The sequence below is a fragment of the Mustela nigripes genome, chromosome 12, assembly GCF_022355385.1.
Source record: "Mustela nigripes isolate SB6536 chromosome 12, MUSNIG.SB6536, whole genome shotgun sequence".
NCBI lineage: Eukaryota > Metazoa > Chordata > Mammalia > Carnivora > Mustelidae > Mustela > Mustela nigripes.
The window spans coordinates 107977608-107997259 of record NC_081568.1 but is presented as its reverse complement, the minus strand read 5'-3'; the positions used below and the strand labels follow the sequence as shown (position 1 = coordinate 107997259).

Below are 19652 nucleotides of genomic sequence, written 5' to 3'. Positions count from 1 at the left end.
ACACTTCTCTATGTGAAGATTTTGTTGGTGTCAGTCCTTCCACTCGACTAAAGTTATACAAAGCAGAAGGAAAGTGTATCTCTTTTGCTCACTATTATAACTCTAGTACTTCACACTGTGTCTGGAACACACTAGGAGCTCTAAATATGAACCTAATGATTATGTGTATAGTGAAAGAATGAATGAAACAAAGACTGTAATAGAGAGTAATAGAGCATTTTTGAAGAGAACAAGAAGAGATTATAGGGAGGACTTAATGGAGGCTATGAACTTGGTAGTCTTGGAAGGAAAGGAAGATTTGGAAGAGACTGGGGAATAGAAATGCATTCTAAGCTGGAAACCATATGAGCAGAGTGCTAGAAATAGAGATTATCTTCTTTTAGGTGATTGGATGGTAACTTAACCTGATAATGTACTTTGGTTCATTTTTTTGTGAACAGTGGAGGTAAAGGTGAGTATACGAGAGTGGTCTATGGGCTGCCTCGGTGGCTCAGTGGGTTAAAGCCTCTGCCTTTGGCTCAGGTCATGATCTCAGGGTCTGGGATCTAGCTCTGCATTGGGCTCTCTGCTCAGCTGGGAGCCTGCTTCTCCCCATCTCTCTGCCTACCTCTCTGCCTGCTTGTGATCTCTGTCTGTCAAATAAATAAATAAAATCTTAATTAAAAAAAAAAAAAAAGAAGAGTGGTCCATATTTATAGACTCAACTTCCAGTTAGTACGAGAATGTCCCAATAATACATTGAGTATATCATTACATGTCTTTTTGGGAGATTAAAAACTTTTATTATATTGCAATTATTAATTGTCTCTGAGGAAAAGACTGCTTTCTTAGCATACAATACTTCAGTTGATCTTTAAAAAAAAATATCAAATCATTTGGACCCATCTGTGACTACTTGGTGCTATTCTGGAGAGCTATTTGGAAAAGCTTGATATTAACTCTAAATGATTTCAATTCAGGTCAGGATGACCAAGTCCCTCCCAGCTTTTTTTTTTTTTTTAATGTTTTAAAATTCTTCTGTAGCTTACCAATATAAGTTGATATATAAATAATCAGATAGTAGAAACTGTGATGATATTACCTAGCTTTCTCATGAGATCTCCCTCGTCTATTTGGCATGACTCAATATGATCAGAAATAAAAATGGAAAAAAAAAAGTTTGTGTTTTGCATCGCTTTAATTCCTCTTCTCTTATTTAATTTTGGTTTGTGTCGGTGACCTTTACTGTGTTTGGGCAAGCATCCCCTAAGCTTTTATCCAGTGATTAAGAAGCATTCATTATGCACTCTGTTTGACATGGTCGTTACTTAATGCTCACTTAACAAAATTCTACAAGACTAAATTATCACAGTGGGTGAAGGAACAGATGGCCAGCTGGCCAGAATCCATGCCTGCTTTGTTTTATGCCTTCTCAAGTCTGCCACAAAGAAGCCACATGCGAGACCTGAGGAGACAGTCCAAGCGGTAACTCGCCTGTCCAGCTGTGTTTCCAGCATTCTCAGCTGTGAAGTCTGGATAGTCACCCTTCCCATCTGAGTGTAGCTGGAACCTTTCCTGCAGGGATCTTGCTGCCTCCTGATTAGGATGGTAGCCGCAGAAGGCAGATTCCAAAAGCAAAAATAGAAATCCTTTCCCCCACTTTCTATCACTGCCTACAAAAATCAAAGCCAGTATTCTAGGTTTCAGGAGAAAGAGCTGTAGTTTTGTGGAAATAGTGCACCTGTTTGCTGTTTTGTTACACCTATTTTTAACACCCCTTTGTGATTATAAGATTATCCACAATCTGATATTTTACAAATTGTGACAGCCTTCAACAGTGAAAATTAGACTTGGCCTCAGCCTTAAAATTAGTGGTTGAAACCTGCTAAGTGTGGATGAGAAAAAGCTACAGATGAAAATGCATCCAGTCTCTAAACTTTAGAGGGTTTTTATTTTTTTGGCCATTATTAGTCATTTGGATAATATACTGATTTCTAAAAGTAATAATAATTTCCAGTCAATCATCATGCATTTATAAAGCAAAATCAAAGTATCTAGCATTTTATCAGAGTCTTTGGGGATATAAAAATATAAGGAGAAGGTGTTTCTATGCACAAGTAGTTTATAGGAACCTTATATAAATTTACAATCTCACCAGGAAGACAAAAGAGACCATGAAATAATTAAAGAAGGAAGCAATGTCCAGTGAGATATTAGACACATGAAACAGGTGGCAAGTTCAGTCAGAGCCTGAACAAGGTAAAAAGTTGTCAAAGAGAGACTGAAGAAGAACATGGACATTTTAAAAAAATATATTTTATTTATTTATTTGACAGAGGGAGATCACAAGTAGGCAGAGAGGCAGACAGAGAGAGAGGGAGAAGCAGGCTCCCTGCTCAGCAGAGAGCCCGATGTGGCGCTTGATCCCAGGACCCTGGGATCATGACCTGAGCCTAAGGCAGAGGCTTTAACCCACTGAGCCACCCAGGTGCCCAAGAACATGGAAATTTTGTAGCTTCTTAGAGACCCTGTGTGGAAAAGTGAGATTGCTTGATGCTCCCATAACTTGGGCTCAAATATTTGCTTATAATAATACACATAGAAAACATTGGTTTCTGCTCTGTCTTAAATCTATATCCTTTCCTATTGACATGTAGAAGTGGGATAGCTAATGGCAAACTGGAATGGTGTCTTACTACTTTGCACCACCTGCTGATATATATTCTGGAGCTTGAATTGTATTTTGCAAGATGTGGCATGTGAGTTGGACAGATACACTTCCCAGACAAGTCATTTGCAGAGTTCTGTTTGGAATCAGCTCCCTGGTTAAAAAGGGCTTTTTAAGAAATTGGAGATAAATTGTTATAATTTCATAGAGATAACCAAAGCTGGCTTTTTACAGTTACTAGAAACAGAAAAGGGCTTTTTCCTCTTAGACTGATAAAACATTATTGAAGGTTAGTTTTGTTAATTAGCTTGGATTACATTACGGTTTCTGAAATTTTATAGCAATTTTCACAGGAAAATCATTACTCTTATGCTAGTGGCCATCTTAAAAAAATAAGGTATGATTTGATTATCATAATAGTCCATACTTTTTATATCCACGTTTCTCTTAGATTTTAGGAGTGTTTATTCTGTTGACCCAATATTTTAAATTACACCCAGGTCTTATGTTACTAACTTAAGCAGAAATAATTCAGTTTCATAAGACATTCATTAAGGCTTCTATCTGTGATCTCTCATATTTATAGGTATTTTATGTCAGATTTTCTTTGTTTTAGAAAGAAAATCAAAGGGCAACATTGTCTTTGTCTGTATTCACTATATATTGCTCTATTGATGATAAAATCATACAATCAGTGGACGCCTGGGTGGCTCATTCGTTAAGTGTCTGCCTTCAGCTCAGGTCATGATCCCAGGATCCTGGGATCAAGCCTCACTTCGGGCTTCCTGTTCAGCAGGACGCCTGCTTCTCCCTCTCCCACTGCCCCTGCTTGTGTTCTCTCTTTTGCTGTCTCTCTCCCTGTCAAATAAATAAATAAAATCTTTAAAGAAATTACACAATCAGCAAATATTGTTGGTTAGCTAAAGGTGTTTCAAGATAGCATGTTTTGGAGGATTAAAAAATGTGTGTGCATTATGACTAGACAATATTGAGACAGATTTCCATTTACTTAATAAAACATGCCAAGTTGAGAATTTCTGTTATGTAGGTGGTGGTTTAGGGATCTTCCTTCAGCAGTAGTGAAGGACAGACAGGGCGGAGGGTGAGAGGTTATGCTCCATGATAAAGTGTGGCAATGGCAATAGTTAACCCTTTGTAAAATGATAGGTCCTTTTGCTATAGTTTGCAGTGATTTTTTAGAAGTCATATTAATGGGGCACCTGGGTGGCTCAGTCATTTAAGTGTCTGACTCTTGATTTCGGCCCAGGTCATGATCTCAGGGATGTGAAATCAAGTCCCGCATTGGGCTCTGTGCCCAGCTGGGAGTCTGCTTGAAATTCTCTCTCCTTCTCGCTCTGCCTTTCCCTTCTCACACATTCACCCTCTCAAAATAAATAAATAAATCCTTTTTAAAAAGTCAGATTAGTATTTAATAAGATATTTATTTATTAGAAAAAGATGACTTCAACTGTTGTGACACAAATGATGACAAGTGTTTATAGACATAATTCATATGACTTTCTCAGAATGTTGGTAGACTGCCTAAAGAAAGACTGCCATTGGCAAGCCCAACTCCACACTGAAGTTTTAAATGGATGAAGATCAGCCCCCAAGAAATCTCACTTCTTTCTTTGGTACTTCATTCTGTCTTATAGTTCCAGATCCTCCTTGATGTCACGTAAGTAGCCATTTCAGCAGTCTTCCTAGGCACTGCTTCAGATTTAAAATGCTCTCTTGATTTTGTGATGAGAGCCAAGTAAAATTTGTTTTAGCTAAGATGTTAATTGTTGATAAATCTGAGTGCTTTGCCAGCCAACTCTTAACAATAAATTAGGGCTCTGGTTTCCTTAACCAACTCCCCATTGCTGTAAGAAAACAACTAATTGGGGACTGAAGTGGTTTGAAAAGTACCTCTCCAAAATTCATGTCTACCAGGAGTCTCAGACCTTATTTGAAAGGTGACCTTATTTGAAAATAGGGTATGTATTTGTTTGCTAGGGTTGCCATAACAAAATTCCATAGCCTGGTGGCTTAAACAACAGAAATACTTTTCCTCACAGGCCTCCAAGGGCAAGATCAAGGTGTCGGCAGGTTTGGTTCCTTCTGAAGCCTTTCTCCTTAGGTTGTAGACAGTCAAATTCTTGCTTTGTCCTCATATGGCCTTTTTTCCTGTGTGTGCATATTACTGATGTCTCTTTTGTGTGTCCAAATTTCTTCTTCTTAGAAGGAAAGTTGGGTTGAATTAGGGTCCACCCATAGGACCTCATTTAACCTTAATTACTTGTTTAAAGTCCCTATCTCCAAACACAGTCACATCCTGCGACACTGGAGGTTAGGGCTTCACCATGAATTTGGGGAGGAATGAAACTCATCACACAGCCTTCACAGATTTAAATAATTGAGGATCTTGAGGTTAAATCATCCTGGATTAGAGTGAGTCCTAAATCCAATGACTGGTGTACTTCTAAGGAAAGGAGTGAACAAGCAGAACACAGGGAAAAAGGCATATGAGACTGAAAGCAGATGTTGGAATCAGGCTGCTGTAAGCCAAGGAACTTAGGAGCCCCCAAGGCTGAAAGAGAAAAGGACAGATTTTTCCCTTGAGCCTTCAGAGGGATATGGTCATCCTGGCACCTTCTAGCCTACAAAACTTTGAGAGACTTAATTTCTATTGTTTGAGGCCACCCATTTTGTAATAATATGTTAGGTAGGGACTCTAAAGGTACTTCGCTAGCCACTAATTGTCACAGTGCTTTCCTGTGGACAATTATATATAGAGTCCAGTATTAATTCTTAAGGGGAAAGTTTATCTGTAGGTACTTAAAAACAAAAACAAGGGGCGCCTGTGTGGCTCACTGGGTTAAGCCCCTGCCTTTGACTCAGGTCATGATCTCGGGGTCCTGGGATTGAGCCCCGCATCGGACTCTCTGCTCAGCAGGGAGCCTGCTTCCCTCTCTCTCTGCCTGCCTCTCTGCCTCCGTGTGATCTCTCTGTCTGTCAAATAAATAAATAAATGATCTTAAAAAAAAAAAAAAGAAAAGACCAACTCTGTTTAATCTCATATTTCACTTTCCATAATCTATACAAATATTTTTACATTTAAAGAACAATTTGTTAAATTTGTACATTCTCCTATAAAATGGAACACTTTCATTGTTTTTTTTTTAATAGTTTACTCATCTCTCTCTGTATAAAATACCCCTAGGTAATTTTTCTTCTCAAATGGCTGAATTTGCACTTTGAAATGTGTAGTGAGAGGAGGAGGAGGAGGGAAGAGTAGGGAAGGGGATGAAGAGCAGGAGAAATAAGTGTGAAACATGGTTTGGAAGCATCATGTCAACATTCCCAGAATAATTCCTTCTTTTTCAAATAGAGCGGCAATGGTTCAAAATGGCAACTGCCAAAATGTTTAAATCTTATTAAATGCAAAAACAACACTATGATCAGAGAACTTTCCTGTGTTTTTAAGACCAGACTTCGAAGTGAATTTTTAGGTCAGAACTCTTCCTGTTTCATTGTGCTGTGAGAGCAGCTAGTGAAACTGGGCTTTTGCGTTTGCTGGATTGGTACTTCCTTATGACCTAATCTAAAATGTGCATTTATTGTTAATTTGTAAGTGTCAGTGTTTGGGGAGAATAATTTGTAAAATTGACGGAGTCTGTGTACACATAATCACAAGAGAGGGTTGACCTATTTACTTCCTAATAATCTGGTTACACACTAGAAGGAATTCATGATTTGGGGCATAGTCGCTGAATGTGTGAAAAAGCTAACTATGTTACACATATGGAAATAAATTCAATTCTCGACTGTTGGAATTGCGAGAAAGCAGATGCAGAAAAGTCGCGAACCATATAGATCCATTACTTTTGTGAGCAATTAATCTTGTTGACATACTTATATGAGCTTGCATAAAAATGCCTGGAAAGCATGCTGTTGAAACCAGTTGTTCATTAATATTGATCATATACTGTCCCCATTGTGTTAGGAGCTACTTAAAGATTACCTACAAAAGTATTATAGCATTATTGATTTTAAAACTCCCTAAAGCCTTTTGTATCTTAAAAGTCCACTTATGCCTTTATTGTTAAAAGTGGCATGAGAGTACCATGTGCTATTGTCTAATCAGATGATTTGGACTTCCATGAATACTAATCAGAACTGAATCTTGTAATCACCATTCTATACCTGTAATACTAAAAGAAGCAGACTTTTTAAAAGAGACTTTTAAAGTGGAAAGGAATTAAGATCGCCTTTGTTTGTCTTATTTTTGTTTTTACTAGCTCTAAGTGGTTTAATAATTCTCATTTGTTTTAAAATTTTGCTCTGCTATAAATTTGTTTTCATAGCTCTGTGTAAGACATACACGGCTTGTACACAGCTTTGAAAACAATTTTATAGCAGAATAAAATTTTAAAATTAATGGTACATATATATATTTATGTTACAGAATATATATATATATATATTTTTTTTTACATGTTACTGAAAAGATATGAGATGCCCCAAATATATAAAGTTTTGGCAGTAAAAATGAAGAAGGTAACCATATTGCAAACATTTGTTAATATGATTTCATGAAGGAAATCCTAAAATTAAGTTTCCAGAAACCAAGAAACCATTATATAAACTATATACATACAGTTTATATATACATACAGAGAGAGATAGAGAATTATAAATTCATATAGTTACATATATATTTGTACAAATATATATATTTATAAATACTGGGCATATTATATTTTCAGTAAAGGATAACCATTAAAATTATCTTTAAAAAGCGAGGTGCATCAACTGGATGACTAAATATTTTCTTGTGTTGTAAGCTTACTCTTCCAGCTGCTGATAATTTTAATTACATTGAAAGTATTTATCCAAATTACTAGTAGAGTGCTAGCACATAATAGTTTCCTAATGAATAAATGTATTTAACCCGAAATTAAAACCAAAACCCCCAAATTGTTCTATATTGTTCAAGGCCAGGGCCACTGTTTTTCTTATCTTCATAGTGCAAGCAACAATATACACTATAGGCGATGGTTTTTCTTTATCGGTGTGCCAACACCTTTAATAATACTTATTTTCAGTATCAGAATAGATGAGATTATTGAATGGGGGAAAACACAAAAGCAGAAAGGAATTTCCTAAGATCTCTAATTCTCGTATGTTTACCACTTACCCCTTCAAGAAAGAAACCTGGAAACTGTTAATATATATTTTAATTGTCACTATTTAATATCCAAGTACAAAAATTTTTGGCTACCACATTGCTTGAAACCTGGGGCTATATTTATTTTAGTATTTCTATGTACTAATTTATATATTCTAATTGTTTCATCTTGCTAAAGCTTTAAGTCAATGTCTTTATTTACACAGGAATTGGTAAATTAAGAGACCAAAACACTGTTGATGAGATAATACAATGTTACACTTTTCTTGACACTACATTTGCCAAAGAATTATGATGCATGTAATTATTATGCATAAGTTTACCTTCTAATCTGTTATTTACTGTTGTAATACTTTACAGATGTAATACCTTGTAGCTTAAGATCTATTAGAGACAAAAAATATTGGAACCCAATTACAAATTTAAAGAACTTGAACCTTGAAAGGTGTAGAAAAGTTACAGAAAGTGTCCTAATTAATTATGAAGTGAAAAGCCAAAGATATTGATATCTTATAAACCTCAATTTGAATGGGGTTTAAGCAAAAGAATAAATGGTCATCACTCATTTTTCCATCCCCTTGTTTAATCAGAATGTATCAAGAACTTGCTATGTGCAGACTGTGACTCCTCTCATTGAGAATTTATGGTTTACTGGGGAAAAGGGAGATGTAACCACTCATTTCATCTCTCTATCATGAGTACCCCAAAAAAGTACGTACAAAGCATACAATATGAGTTTCATAGTATGATTATTAGGGACAAACAAACAAAACCTCTACGTTGGGCATTGTCACTTTCTTTCTTATCCTTATAGCACAAGCAAGAGTATATACATACAGAATATGTGATTACAAAATAATATTGGGAAGATATTCTTTTTGACACTTGATTTCAAACATAGCTGAAATGGAGTACCATTAGTATAGTAGAGTCTATCTATACCCATAATATCTAATACACCCTGGCCCATTTGCTGAAAATACTCTGAAATATTTCCATTTAGGAAGGCTTTGGAGTCCTGCGTTATTTATATGAACATGCTTAGTGAATTCATGTTGATCCTGTCATCTGCCAAGATTAACATATTAATGTGCAGCTCTTCAACATGGCAGGGAGTGCGGCTTAATGGAAAGTAAAGATTCGTAGTCAGGCGGAGTGTGTTAAAATCTTGTCTTTTCCAGTTAGGCACGTTACTTGCTGTGAGTAAGCCTGTTTTCTTGGCTCTAAAAAAACCAAAGGTATATTCTTACAGAGCATTATAAAGAATACTATGTATACTTCATGTTGCTTAGCATTTAAAGCACTCTAGAAAGGTTAAACCCTTGCCCCATTGGCTTTACCTCATCCTCACCCTTTAAATGAAAATTATAGAATTTCTCAGAATAGGAAAAATAACCATGATTGTGACCTCTGTTAACAGGTAATCTTTTTCTGAAACTCAGATATCTGCCGAGGTCATGATGTTCTTTGAGTTGTAAATAAAATCAGCTCTAGTGCTATAGCTTGTTTTGTTTTGTTTTGTTTTGTTTGGGAATCCCAGAGGCTGCACCAAGATTGCTGGACAGACTTCACCTATGCCCTCAGGATATATCCAGAGTGTCTTGGACTTTAAATGCCCCTGTCAGCTCTGTCTTCAGAATCCTGCAGCCACTGGATTCTTGAATCCCTTGGGCTTCACGTGCTATAGTGTGTCTTCCTTTCTGCCAGTATGAGTCAGATGAATGGCATAGTCCTTTCCTCTTGATTTCCCCAAACACCACACACAGGTCTGTGTGCCTGGTAGACTTGAGTGTGGATCTGGATGCCCTAGCAGACGGTTCATATAGCAGCTGTGCTAACAAATTAAACCTGAATTTTAGAGATCATGATTTCTTGCTAGCTACTTTTCTTCACCTATTACTACTTCCCAACATAGTGCTTGACCCGCCTCTGTCCGTCAAGTCCACTTCCAGTTCTGTTTTGGGTGTCTTCTCTTCTGGGTGTTCTCCATCCGTTCCTAAGTTCTCCCCTTTAGTATGCAGAGCCACTGGCTCATCTTCAACTTTGAGCCAAGTTCTACTTTTCCTCGGTGGAGTGGGCTTGAGTATATGCAGTCATCTATCAGGCTCATATTCACCCTTTGTTCTGCAAAGTCACATTCATAGACCATCTTCCTTGGAATGGTGGCTTTAACCGCACCTAAGATCTGGCAGAGGCCTTACTGTTTCAGTCTTTTGTGTTGTTCTTGTTTTAAATCCCTCCCTCACAGCTTTGTAGGAGGAAGAGAGCATAGAAAAGATTTATTTCCTGTCTGATATAAATTAAATCACTCTCTTGAGGGGGAAAGAATAGCTTAATCATTTTTGGTTTTAATAACTTTTTTCCTCCTAAATACAAATCCTCAAACCCACTTTTTCTTATATTGGGTGTATGGTTTTATTTTGTTTTGCTTTGTTTTAGTTTGAGAAATCTCTGAATTCTTATTAGGCTTTGTTTCCTCATCTGCAGAATTGAAAGATTGGATTAGGTGATCTCCAAGGCTCCTTGTTTGTTTAAAATTACATAATTCTTTCAGTATAATTGCATATATGTATTTTTTTCTCTAGCAGTTATATACATGGCTATCACTTATCAGTTACTAAAAAACCTGTCATGATTTTTCTTATATTTTTTCTTTTTCTTTTTTTAAAAATTTTCTTATTTTGAAATGAACTGATGAATGGAAACTCTAATATCACTCTTATTTCATTTTCCCTACCCCAGCTTTCCAGTCTCTAAAAAAATGTAGGTTTTGGAATCATAGACTGTTAATTTGAGAGCTAAATGCATCCCTTGTAGATGTTCATTTGAAAAACATTATTTAAGATATTTGTCCTTCCCTTTTTCTTTTTTTTAATTTAAAAGCTAATAGTAATGACAATGACCTCATAGAGTTGTGAGAAATAAATGAGATTATTTATGTGAAAAGAATTTGTAAATTGCAAGGCACCATCAAATATGAATTAATTTGGAGGAGGGAAGAAATAGAAACTGAGAAAGAAAAGGATAGATGAGTTCTGTGGCATGCTTTGCATCTTTTAGTAGTGGAAGAAACCTGATTTAAGTTGCCACAAAACTAATCATTGGTGTTGCACCTTCTTCCTTTCTTAAACATTGGCTGTGTACCATCTTTAAGGCAGGTGTTCATTAGTTTAAGTAACATATACTGCACAACACAAAACTACCTACTTAAATCAATATATTGTTTTTAATTGATATGAAGGTATCTGGAGGAAAATCACAGGTACACTAATTTCTTTTCACTTTTTGAAAGTTAAGTCCTATCAATAAGGTTCAGACACAATAGCGTTGCCACATTGTTTTCTATTTCATGCATATTCTTATTAGATTCTACAGCTGTTATATTTCATGAAATTTTAAACTGGAAGAAACTGAGTTTCAAAGATAGTTGCTGGAGAAAGGAATCAATTTTTAAAGTCTTGACTCAATGCAAGACAATGTTGCCCAACTCCTAAGTGCTTCCGGTCATTAACATTCTGTCACACTGTTCAAAATGATGATGGTCAATTGCCTCTGTCTCCGTAAGTCTTTAAATGGCTTTGACCGATGCTTAAGGAGTCCTTCACCTTTATACTCTTCGAGCAGCCTTGCCTCGGGGAGCTCTCACCTAGTTGCTTCAAGTTGTTACTGTTCTTGTGCCCAGCCCTATCTCTGCCCCCCTACTCTCTGCTAAAACCACTTGCTCCTTTTCTTGACTAATTTTCCTCCAGGACTTGGGCATTCACCTTTTCATGCATAATGAGACTTTAATTACTCTTCTTTCTTTTCTAATATGCACATCTTAACTTTCTCTTCAGTGGCTTTTCTTTCACTCATAAATGTCTCTTTGGTTAAACAAAATGAAAAAGACAATATTAGAGAATACTTTATATTTTTCCTTGGTCTTCCTTCACCTTCCTTCAACTTCTCTCTTCCCTTCCTCCCAATGTCCAGTCTGGATTCTGACCCGAGTCAATTACAATCATTCAAAGAAGTCAACTGTAAGCCACCTGTAAGAATGTTAAGAATTAGAGATGCAAGAGATTATTGGGGGAGTAGAAGCAAGAGAAGGTAGGATGAGCCTTCAGACTGTGACATAAACCTGTCACCTCCAAAAAAAGAAAAGGAAGGAAGGAAGATGGTATAGAAAGAGCTTTACTCTTTCTATAGTTAGATAAGACTAGCCCAGATCTACACCCACTTAGTGCTAACAGCTGGTTTTCTCCAAAGGAGATCAGACACCACACTTCTATTGGCTGTCACAGGTACTGCGCTCTGGTGAGGTTACACTTTCTCAAAGCTTAAAATGACTATGAGCCTGGGGTGTCTGGATGGCTCAGTTGGCTAAGCTGCCAACTCTTATGTTCAGCTCAGGTCATGAGCTCAGGGTCGTGGGATCAAGTCCTGTGTCAGGCTCTTCCCCGAGCAGGGAGTCAGCTTGGGATTCTCTCTCCCTCTCCCCTTTCCCCCTGTTTTCCCCCATATTTATAACTTGATGAGCTACTTCTTATAGACGGGCAAAAATCATGATTCACAGAAGTATGCCCCACTACAAATCCATAAATAACCAATAAAAGTATTGCAAGAAGGTATCCACTTCCCTTGGACTGCGTGGTTACAGTCATTTGCAAGTTTATGCTGTTTTCACCAGTAGCTTTATAAAAGCTCTTCAGTGTTCATCACTCCAGAAATTGCTCTTTCGGTATTACTTTTGAAACATGCAGAAGATATTTTACAATTCGGAGAACTTAATACCAGTATTTTACTCAGTGCTAATATTTCTTCTTTGACTGCTTAATGTGCATCATACACTGTTCGGGTGTTTTATATTTGGGAATTCTTTTCATCTGTGTATCATCACCCTTTGAGATAGATTCCTTTAATACTGACATTTGACAGAAGGTGAGATTGAGGCACAGAGAGGTGAAATAAATCCTCCAAGACCACACGGCTAAAAAGTCAGGAAGCCACACTTCAATCCCAGCCTGTTAATCTCAGAGCCCCGCCCAACGGCTCCATTTCCTATGCCGCTAATATCCAGAACACTTTTCTCTATAAAATTGTTAATTGCAAAAGGTTGGCCCAGTATCTCCTTTCAAGCGTATGCATAATGCAGCAATTTTTCTTCTTTCAGGTCCCTGCATCCCTAATCCGTGCCATAATGGAGGAACCTGTGAAATAAGTGAAGCGTACCGAGGGGACACATTCATAGGTTACGTCTGTAAATGTCCTCGAGGATTTAATGGGATTCACTGTCAGCACAGTAAGTCATCCATAGTCATTGTGCTTTTATTAGTATTGATTGCGAAATATACAACTCATTATCATTCTTGTTGGTCATAGACTGATAGAAGCTTCCCGCAGCAAAGAACCCTGAGACTTGGCTAATGCTGCTTCTCTCCCACTGAATGTATCACATCTCCCACTGAGAACTCCTGAACTATGTTTCACTCCACCCAGTGGTGTATGGGGCTAGTAGTTTTGTGCTCTTTTTCATTATTCTCCAGCCACACTTGCAAAATCTTGCCTTTTACTTTAAACTGATGTCTGCCTCTTTCTTTCATACTTTTCCTGCAGCTATACTCTTCAGGCTTCCCAGATATTATTCTGTTGATGAGGCTCCGAGATATAAAAGAAAAGAAAACTGTCTACCCGGCCCTGTCTATGAGCCAGTTCCCTCCTTCTTACACAATGACATTTTTAGTGTGAAAATCTTTGAAAGTTCAACAGATATGTTACCTGCATTTCTCTCTTTTATCTCCATTCTTATTTACCCTGGGAAGTTAAACGAAATAGGTCTGCCTGTGATGCTGTCTTCTTAGAAGTATGGCTCAACATAAATGCCAAGCAAGTGGTTAGGGTCCTTAATGGCTGAAGGGGGTGCAACAGGGAGACCACTGTGGACAGTGTGCTATCAGGCCGGGCTGTCACTTAGGAGCCGAGTCTTTTTTCTTTTTTTAATATATTTTTTCAATATTTTAATAAACATATAATCTATTACTAGCCCCAGGTGTACAGGTCTGTGAATCACCAGGTTTACACACTTCACAACACTCACCATAGCACGTGCCCTCCCCAGTGTCCATAACCCTACCCCCCTCTCCCTACCCCCCTACCCCCTTTCCATAACTTGGCTATTGTGGACATTGCTGCTATAAACATTCAGGTGCACGTGCCCCTTCGGATTACTATGCTTGTATCTTTAGGGTAAATACCCAGTAGTGCAATTGCTGGGTCATAGGGTAGCTCGGTTTTCAACTTTGTGAGGAATGGGAGCCAAGTCTTGAAGGCAGGAGAGGATTCTGATCAGGAGGAGAAGAACAGAGGAATGCACATGCTAGGAAGAATGAGGAATGGATATATGAGCTCTAAATACTGGAGGGATGGTGAAGACCGTGGTGTTAGGGATGAGTAAGCTGAAGCTCGTATCAGCCAGAGCCAGATTTCCAACCACCAGCCAAAAACACAGAGTACCTCCTGGCTCTGAGATGATAGGAGCATAATGTACTTTTCTAGAGACTTGCTATAGCTGGGAATTTGTAAAATTTCCACAGAAGGCTGTTATAGTACAGTGGCATTTGTGCTCCTTACAACAGACGCCTAAACTGCTTGTAATTATCTCTAAGAGCTCCGATCACCCACAAGGAACTGAGAGCTACTCCTTTTTCTCAGACGGGGCCAGAATCAAGGCTGACTCTCCCTTATTGTGGTGTCCTTGCTTGGCTTTCACACACAAATAACTCAGGACATCCCCAAGGAGATAGGCATGGGAGCCCAAAATCTTGGCTGCCTTGACATTCACTTAATCCTATGAAGATAATATTTCTAACCTTAAGTATTTACAAATCTTTGTAATATGGTGTCAGAGTAGTGCCCAGAGGAAGACAGTCTGGCCACCCAGCTAAGCCCCTTAATTTGGAGCCACTTGCATCCAGTACTATATGTACCTTTACAGAGGAGTCCCCCTTCTAAATGAGAGCAGAATTTTCATAGTGAGATGCTGTCCAAAGTTCTGAAGCAGGAATTTTTCCCAAGGTCCCATTATCCTAACTTTTTCTTGCCTATGCGGCAGGGCTCTAGGAGGGAGAGAGTAAGGGTCTACACAGGTTCATACCGTTAGAAATCCTTAGGACAGTATTTAGACAGCATGTGTAGACACTAGTATCACTTAAATATTTCCTATTGACTAGCTCTGTACAATCCCAACTACTGCTGTTGTCAGTGTGATGTTAGGGCTAGTCCTTAAACCACAGGTCGAGAAACTCCAAATCTAAGTTCCAACTAATAATATCTGTACAATACCACAATATTATTTTCACAACTCTCAGCCTTGTTTTCTTTATATTGTGAAGAAACATTTAGTTTCTATTATCTTTAATAGTTTAGAAATCCCACTGAAGACATTTAGTTACCATTTGATTATTCTAGTATAAGGGCGTTTGCTCTAGCCAAGGTCCTGGGGAGGTGTCTGTCCGCCTCTTACTCCCACACGAGGTTAGCTATGAATGCTTTCAAGAGAACCGTCAGGTTTGAAGAAATAGAACAAACCATTCTTGGCCACCCTCTCCATGGTGGAACATCCAAGTCTTTTCTCTCATACTTTACACCATATTCAAATAAGCTCATTAATTCACGTAATTTTGTTGAATTTCAAGGCTTATTTTGAAGCACAAAATAATTCTCTCCCTTATTGCACCTGGTTCCCCACAAGGCTTTAAATCCATGTTAGGAATTGCCCTGGGAAGCCTGAGGCTGAGAGATTCAATGCAGAACAGGGATTTTGTGTTCTCAGCAAGCTAGTCCCTATTCTCTGAAGTGGATCATTATCAGAAACAGAGAATGGAGGGAAAAGGACTGGGTTTAAAATCAGAGACCTGGATTTAGACCTGACCTTTACAGTTATTGGTTAAATGACCTTGAGCCAGTTGTTTGACCTTTCTGCGATTGAAGACATACAAATTGAGGAATTGAACTAGAGATGGATGGTCTTTGGTTCATACAAGCTAGGAGAGTATTATAGCTAAATGGGTAGCTTGCGCACTGTACAAAGGTTATCAAGCCATTCTCTTTATGGATGAAATTGAAAAGAATTATATATTGGGAAAACAGATTTAGAAGTTCTGGGAGCCCCGAAAGCTTTTTTAGGTAGGAGAAACAAAAAAGCAGCTCGCTCGCTCTCTTTTTTAAACAGCTCTTTAATCCCTTGTAAGAACTGCTAGGTATTTGGGTTAATTTTTTCACAGTGGTAATATTCTCATGGCCCAAATGTGCTCGAGAACCTTGCTGCTCAAAGTGAGAGGTCATACATCAACCTTGGCTGGAAGCTTGTTAGAAATGTATTTTATCAGGACTACCTCACATCAGCTAAATCAGAACTAGCTTTTGTTTTTGTTTTTTTTTTTTTTTAAATGATCCCCAGTAGACTCCCACACACATATTGAAGTTTGAGAAGTACTGCACAAGGCTTTCAGTAGCTGAAAGTAATCAGCTTGTAGTTACATAACTATGTTATAGGCAAAATATTTATCGCTTTTGCAAATCAAAACTATATTGAAAATCAATGAAACTGAGAAATGTACCAATATAATATGAACATTTCATTTGGAAAAAGGAGTGAGAAAAATTCTTCAGGCATCCATATATTGGGGGGATATTAATTTAGTTCTGTGTGGCAGAATGTGAATTAAGTATCTTTGGGAATATAGCTAACTAGTTAAAGAATTTTTAAGTTTCATGATATAGGAGTGATAAATACATAATTAATAGATTTACTTTAACAACTATTTTGTCAATATGTTACAGATTAGGAAAAAAAATGTTTCCAGTGCCAGCATTTATATTATCTACACATGATCTTTTTTTAATTAATAGATTTTCGTTTTTAGAATACTTCTAGGTTTACAGAGAAATTAAGCAGGGGGTTTCTGTTTATCCCTCCACCTCCCTGCCTAGTTTATTCTATTATTAACATTCCATTAATATGGTATATTTGTTACAATTGATAAAATGATATTGATACATCATTTTTATCTAACGTCCATAGTTTATATTAGGGTCCACTTTTTGTATTGTATAGCTCTATGGATTTTAAAAATACATAATATCATGTATCTACCATAGCCTCATAAATAGTTTCACTGACCTAAAAATCTGTGCTCTGCCTAGTCATCCCTTCTTCCCTAGCCAAATCCCTGGCAACCACTGATTTTTTTTTTTTAAATTATCTCTGCAGTTTTCCTTTCCCAAAATGTCATGTAGTTAGAATCCTAGAGTGTATGTGGCTAGAATAATATAGTACGTACCCCTTTCAGACTAACTTCTTTCACTTCGCAATATATATTTAAAGTTCCTCCATGTCATTTTGTATCTTGATAGCTTAAAAAAACTGAATGATATTCCAATTTATGGATGTATCAAGTTTGCTTATTCATTCACCTATTGAAGAATACCTTGGTTGTTTCCAGTTTTTTGGCAGTTATGAGTAATACTGCTATAAACGTTCATGTGCAGGTTTTTCTCTTGTCCTGCGTGACATAGTTTTCAACTCACTTGAGTAGATAACCTAGAAGTGCAATTGCTGGATCATTTGGTAAAAGGATGCTTGAGAGTAAGAAGCTTCAAACTGCCTTCCACAGTGGTTCTACCATTTTGCATACTTACCAGCAATGGATGAGTTCCAGTTGTTCCATATCCTCACCAGCATTTGTTTTTACTGTCAGGGTTTTGGATTTTAGCCATTACATGTGCATTTTTGATCATGAAATTAGCAGAGGTTATAATTTTATAAAACTAATAATGATTCATATTAATTTTTATATGGAATTACCAAATTATACATGTTCTTAAAATACCACACAATAATGTGAAACACACACATAGACATATATATGTGTGTGTGCACATATATATATATGCGCATGTGTATATGTGTGTGTATGTAAATTATAGGATGAATTGAGCACCAAAATTGTTTAAAGGTTAGACTTTTGGAAGATATTTTTATATATGCAATTTTATTCTGGGAGTGCATTTTGGGCTGGCTGGAAGTAATCATATTTTATTTGTTGCCTAGGAACAAATCTAATGCCTCAGGAAAGTATAGTATCTTCGTTCCCAGAACTCCTTGTCCACATTACCACTCTGAGCATTCTGACCATTCTTCCCTATGCATGCGCAGCTCCCAACCTTCAATTCCTGTTAAGCACAAATTTTCTTCATTCTTATTTTTCAAGGAAGGAGAGCTGATCTAAACAGGTTATTTGTCAGGATCAGATGAGAGATTTGAGAACATACTTTACATATTTTAAGGGGTTAACTCTCCTTACTGGGCTAATATTTTTAAACATAATGGGGATTCCTGTTGGTCTTTATTTTTTCCCTTCCTTTGAAAATATTTTAATTATAGGTTTTTTTTTTTTAAAGAAAAAAGTGAGTGGTGGGCAAGGGGAAGCTCAATTGCAACTCTATGCTTTTCTATAAGAATTCCTCTCTTAACATCTTTAATTCTTATAAGTTATTATTATTTTTAAAAATTACTCTTTCTAGTTTTAGCTGCATGTCCTCTTTATTTTAGCTTTCCATGGGAAGATCAGTTTCCCCTAATAAAGTATTTATTTGAAAACTGTTTGGAACCTTTACCTGAAGTTACTACTGACACCTGCAAACTATGTAGCTACACTAGCTAAATACAGAACTCTAATCAGATTTCCAAAATAAACTTATCTCCCAACCCCAAAAGATTTTCTGACTGTGGGTTGAAATTTCAAATTGTCCTACTCACCGATGACTTTACAGGTCAGTGTTAGCCACCTTAATTCTAGAAGCAAGAGGTTCTCAAACTTAGTGTGCATCGGGGAGTACAGATAAATATTCAGATTTCTTTTGCTCATCTATAGGTATTCCAATTTAATCCATATAATTGTGGACCCAGATCTGACTCTTATTAAGTATGCTAGTGAAACTAATGCAGATGATTCTAGAACACTGATTCTCAACCGTGGCTACACATTACAATCACTTGGGGACCTATGAAAAATACTGATGCCTAGCTCTCACCCCAGAGACTGTGATTTAATTGGTCTGGGGTATGGGCTAGGTATTAGGAGTTTTAAATCTCCCCAGATGATTCTAATGTGCAACCAAGGCTGGGAATCAGTGTTCTAGAACCATACCATGAGGAATTACTATGCCTTAAAAATCTAAGCAGAGAAATACTTAAACCGAGTTTGGGATACACAAACATAATCCCACATTAAATGTACAATCATGCAACCTTATTGAATTTTGTTTTTTTTTTTTTTGGTTTGTTTGTTTATTTATTTGACAGACAGAGATCACAAGTAGGCAGAGAGACAGGCAGAGAAAGAGGGGGAAGCAGGCTCCCCGCCAAGCAGAGAGCCGATGCGGGGCTTGATCCCAGGACCCTGGGATCATGACCTGAGCTGAAGACAGAGGCTTTAACTGAGCCACCCAGGTACCCCTGAATTTTGTTATTTTCAACCATTTACAGCAAGAACTTATTGAAAGAATTAGGCCAGAGAAAGGTATTAGGTCACTGTTCTTAAAATATGTTATCCCTTAATCTTTCAGAGTTCCAAGGCATTTTAATTTTGGTGTTTTCACCCTTTTCAGGAGCCTTACAAAGAGCACTGTCCTGGGAGATATATATATACAATGGACATTTACACTATTCAAATATGGACGCAGTTTGTGATTTTTGCTATAAGATACACACATATTCAAACTCAAAATATTTAAAAATTGCTACTTTTAATAACACTTAAACGTTCTTTTTTTTTCTGTTACTTATTAAAA

The 19652-nt window shown here is 37.2% G+C and overlaps 1 protein-coding gene across 1 annotated transcript in view; it reads left to right on the top strand.

The window, feature by feature from the left end:
* EDIL3 (EGF like repeats and discoidin domains 3) overlaps positions 1-19652 on the top strand; it is a 406610-nt gene that overhangs the window by 176072 nt on the left and 210886 nt on the right. Inside the window, exon 4 of the mRNA XM_059418197.1 lies at positions 12973-13101. Coding sequence (XP_059274180.1) covers positions 12973-13101 — 129 coding nt within the window. The remainder of the gene's footprint in view (positions 1-12972; positions 13102-19652) is intronic.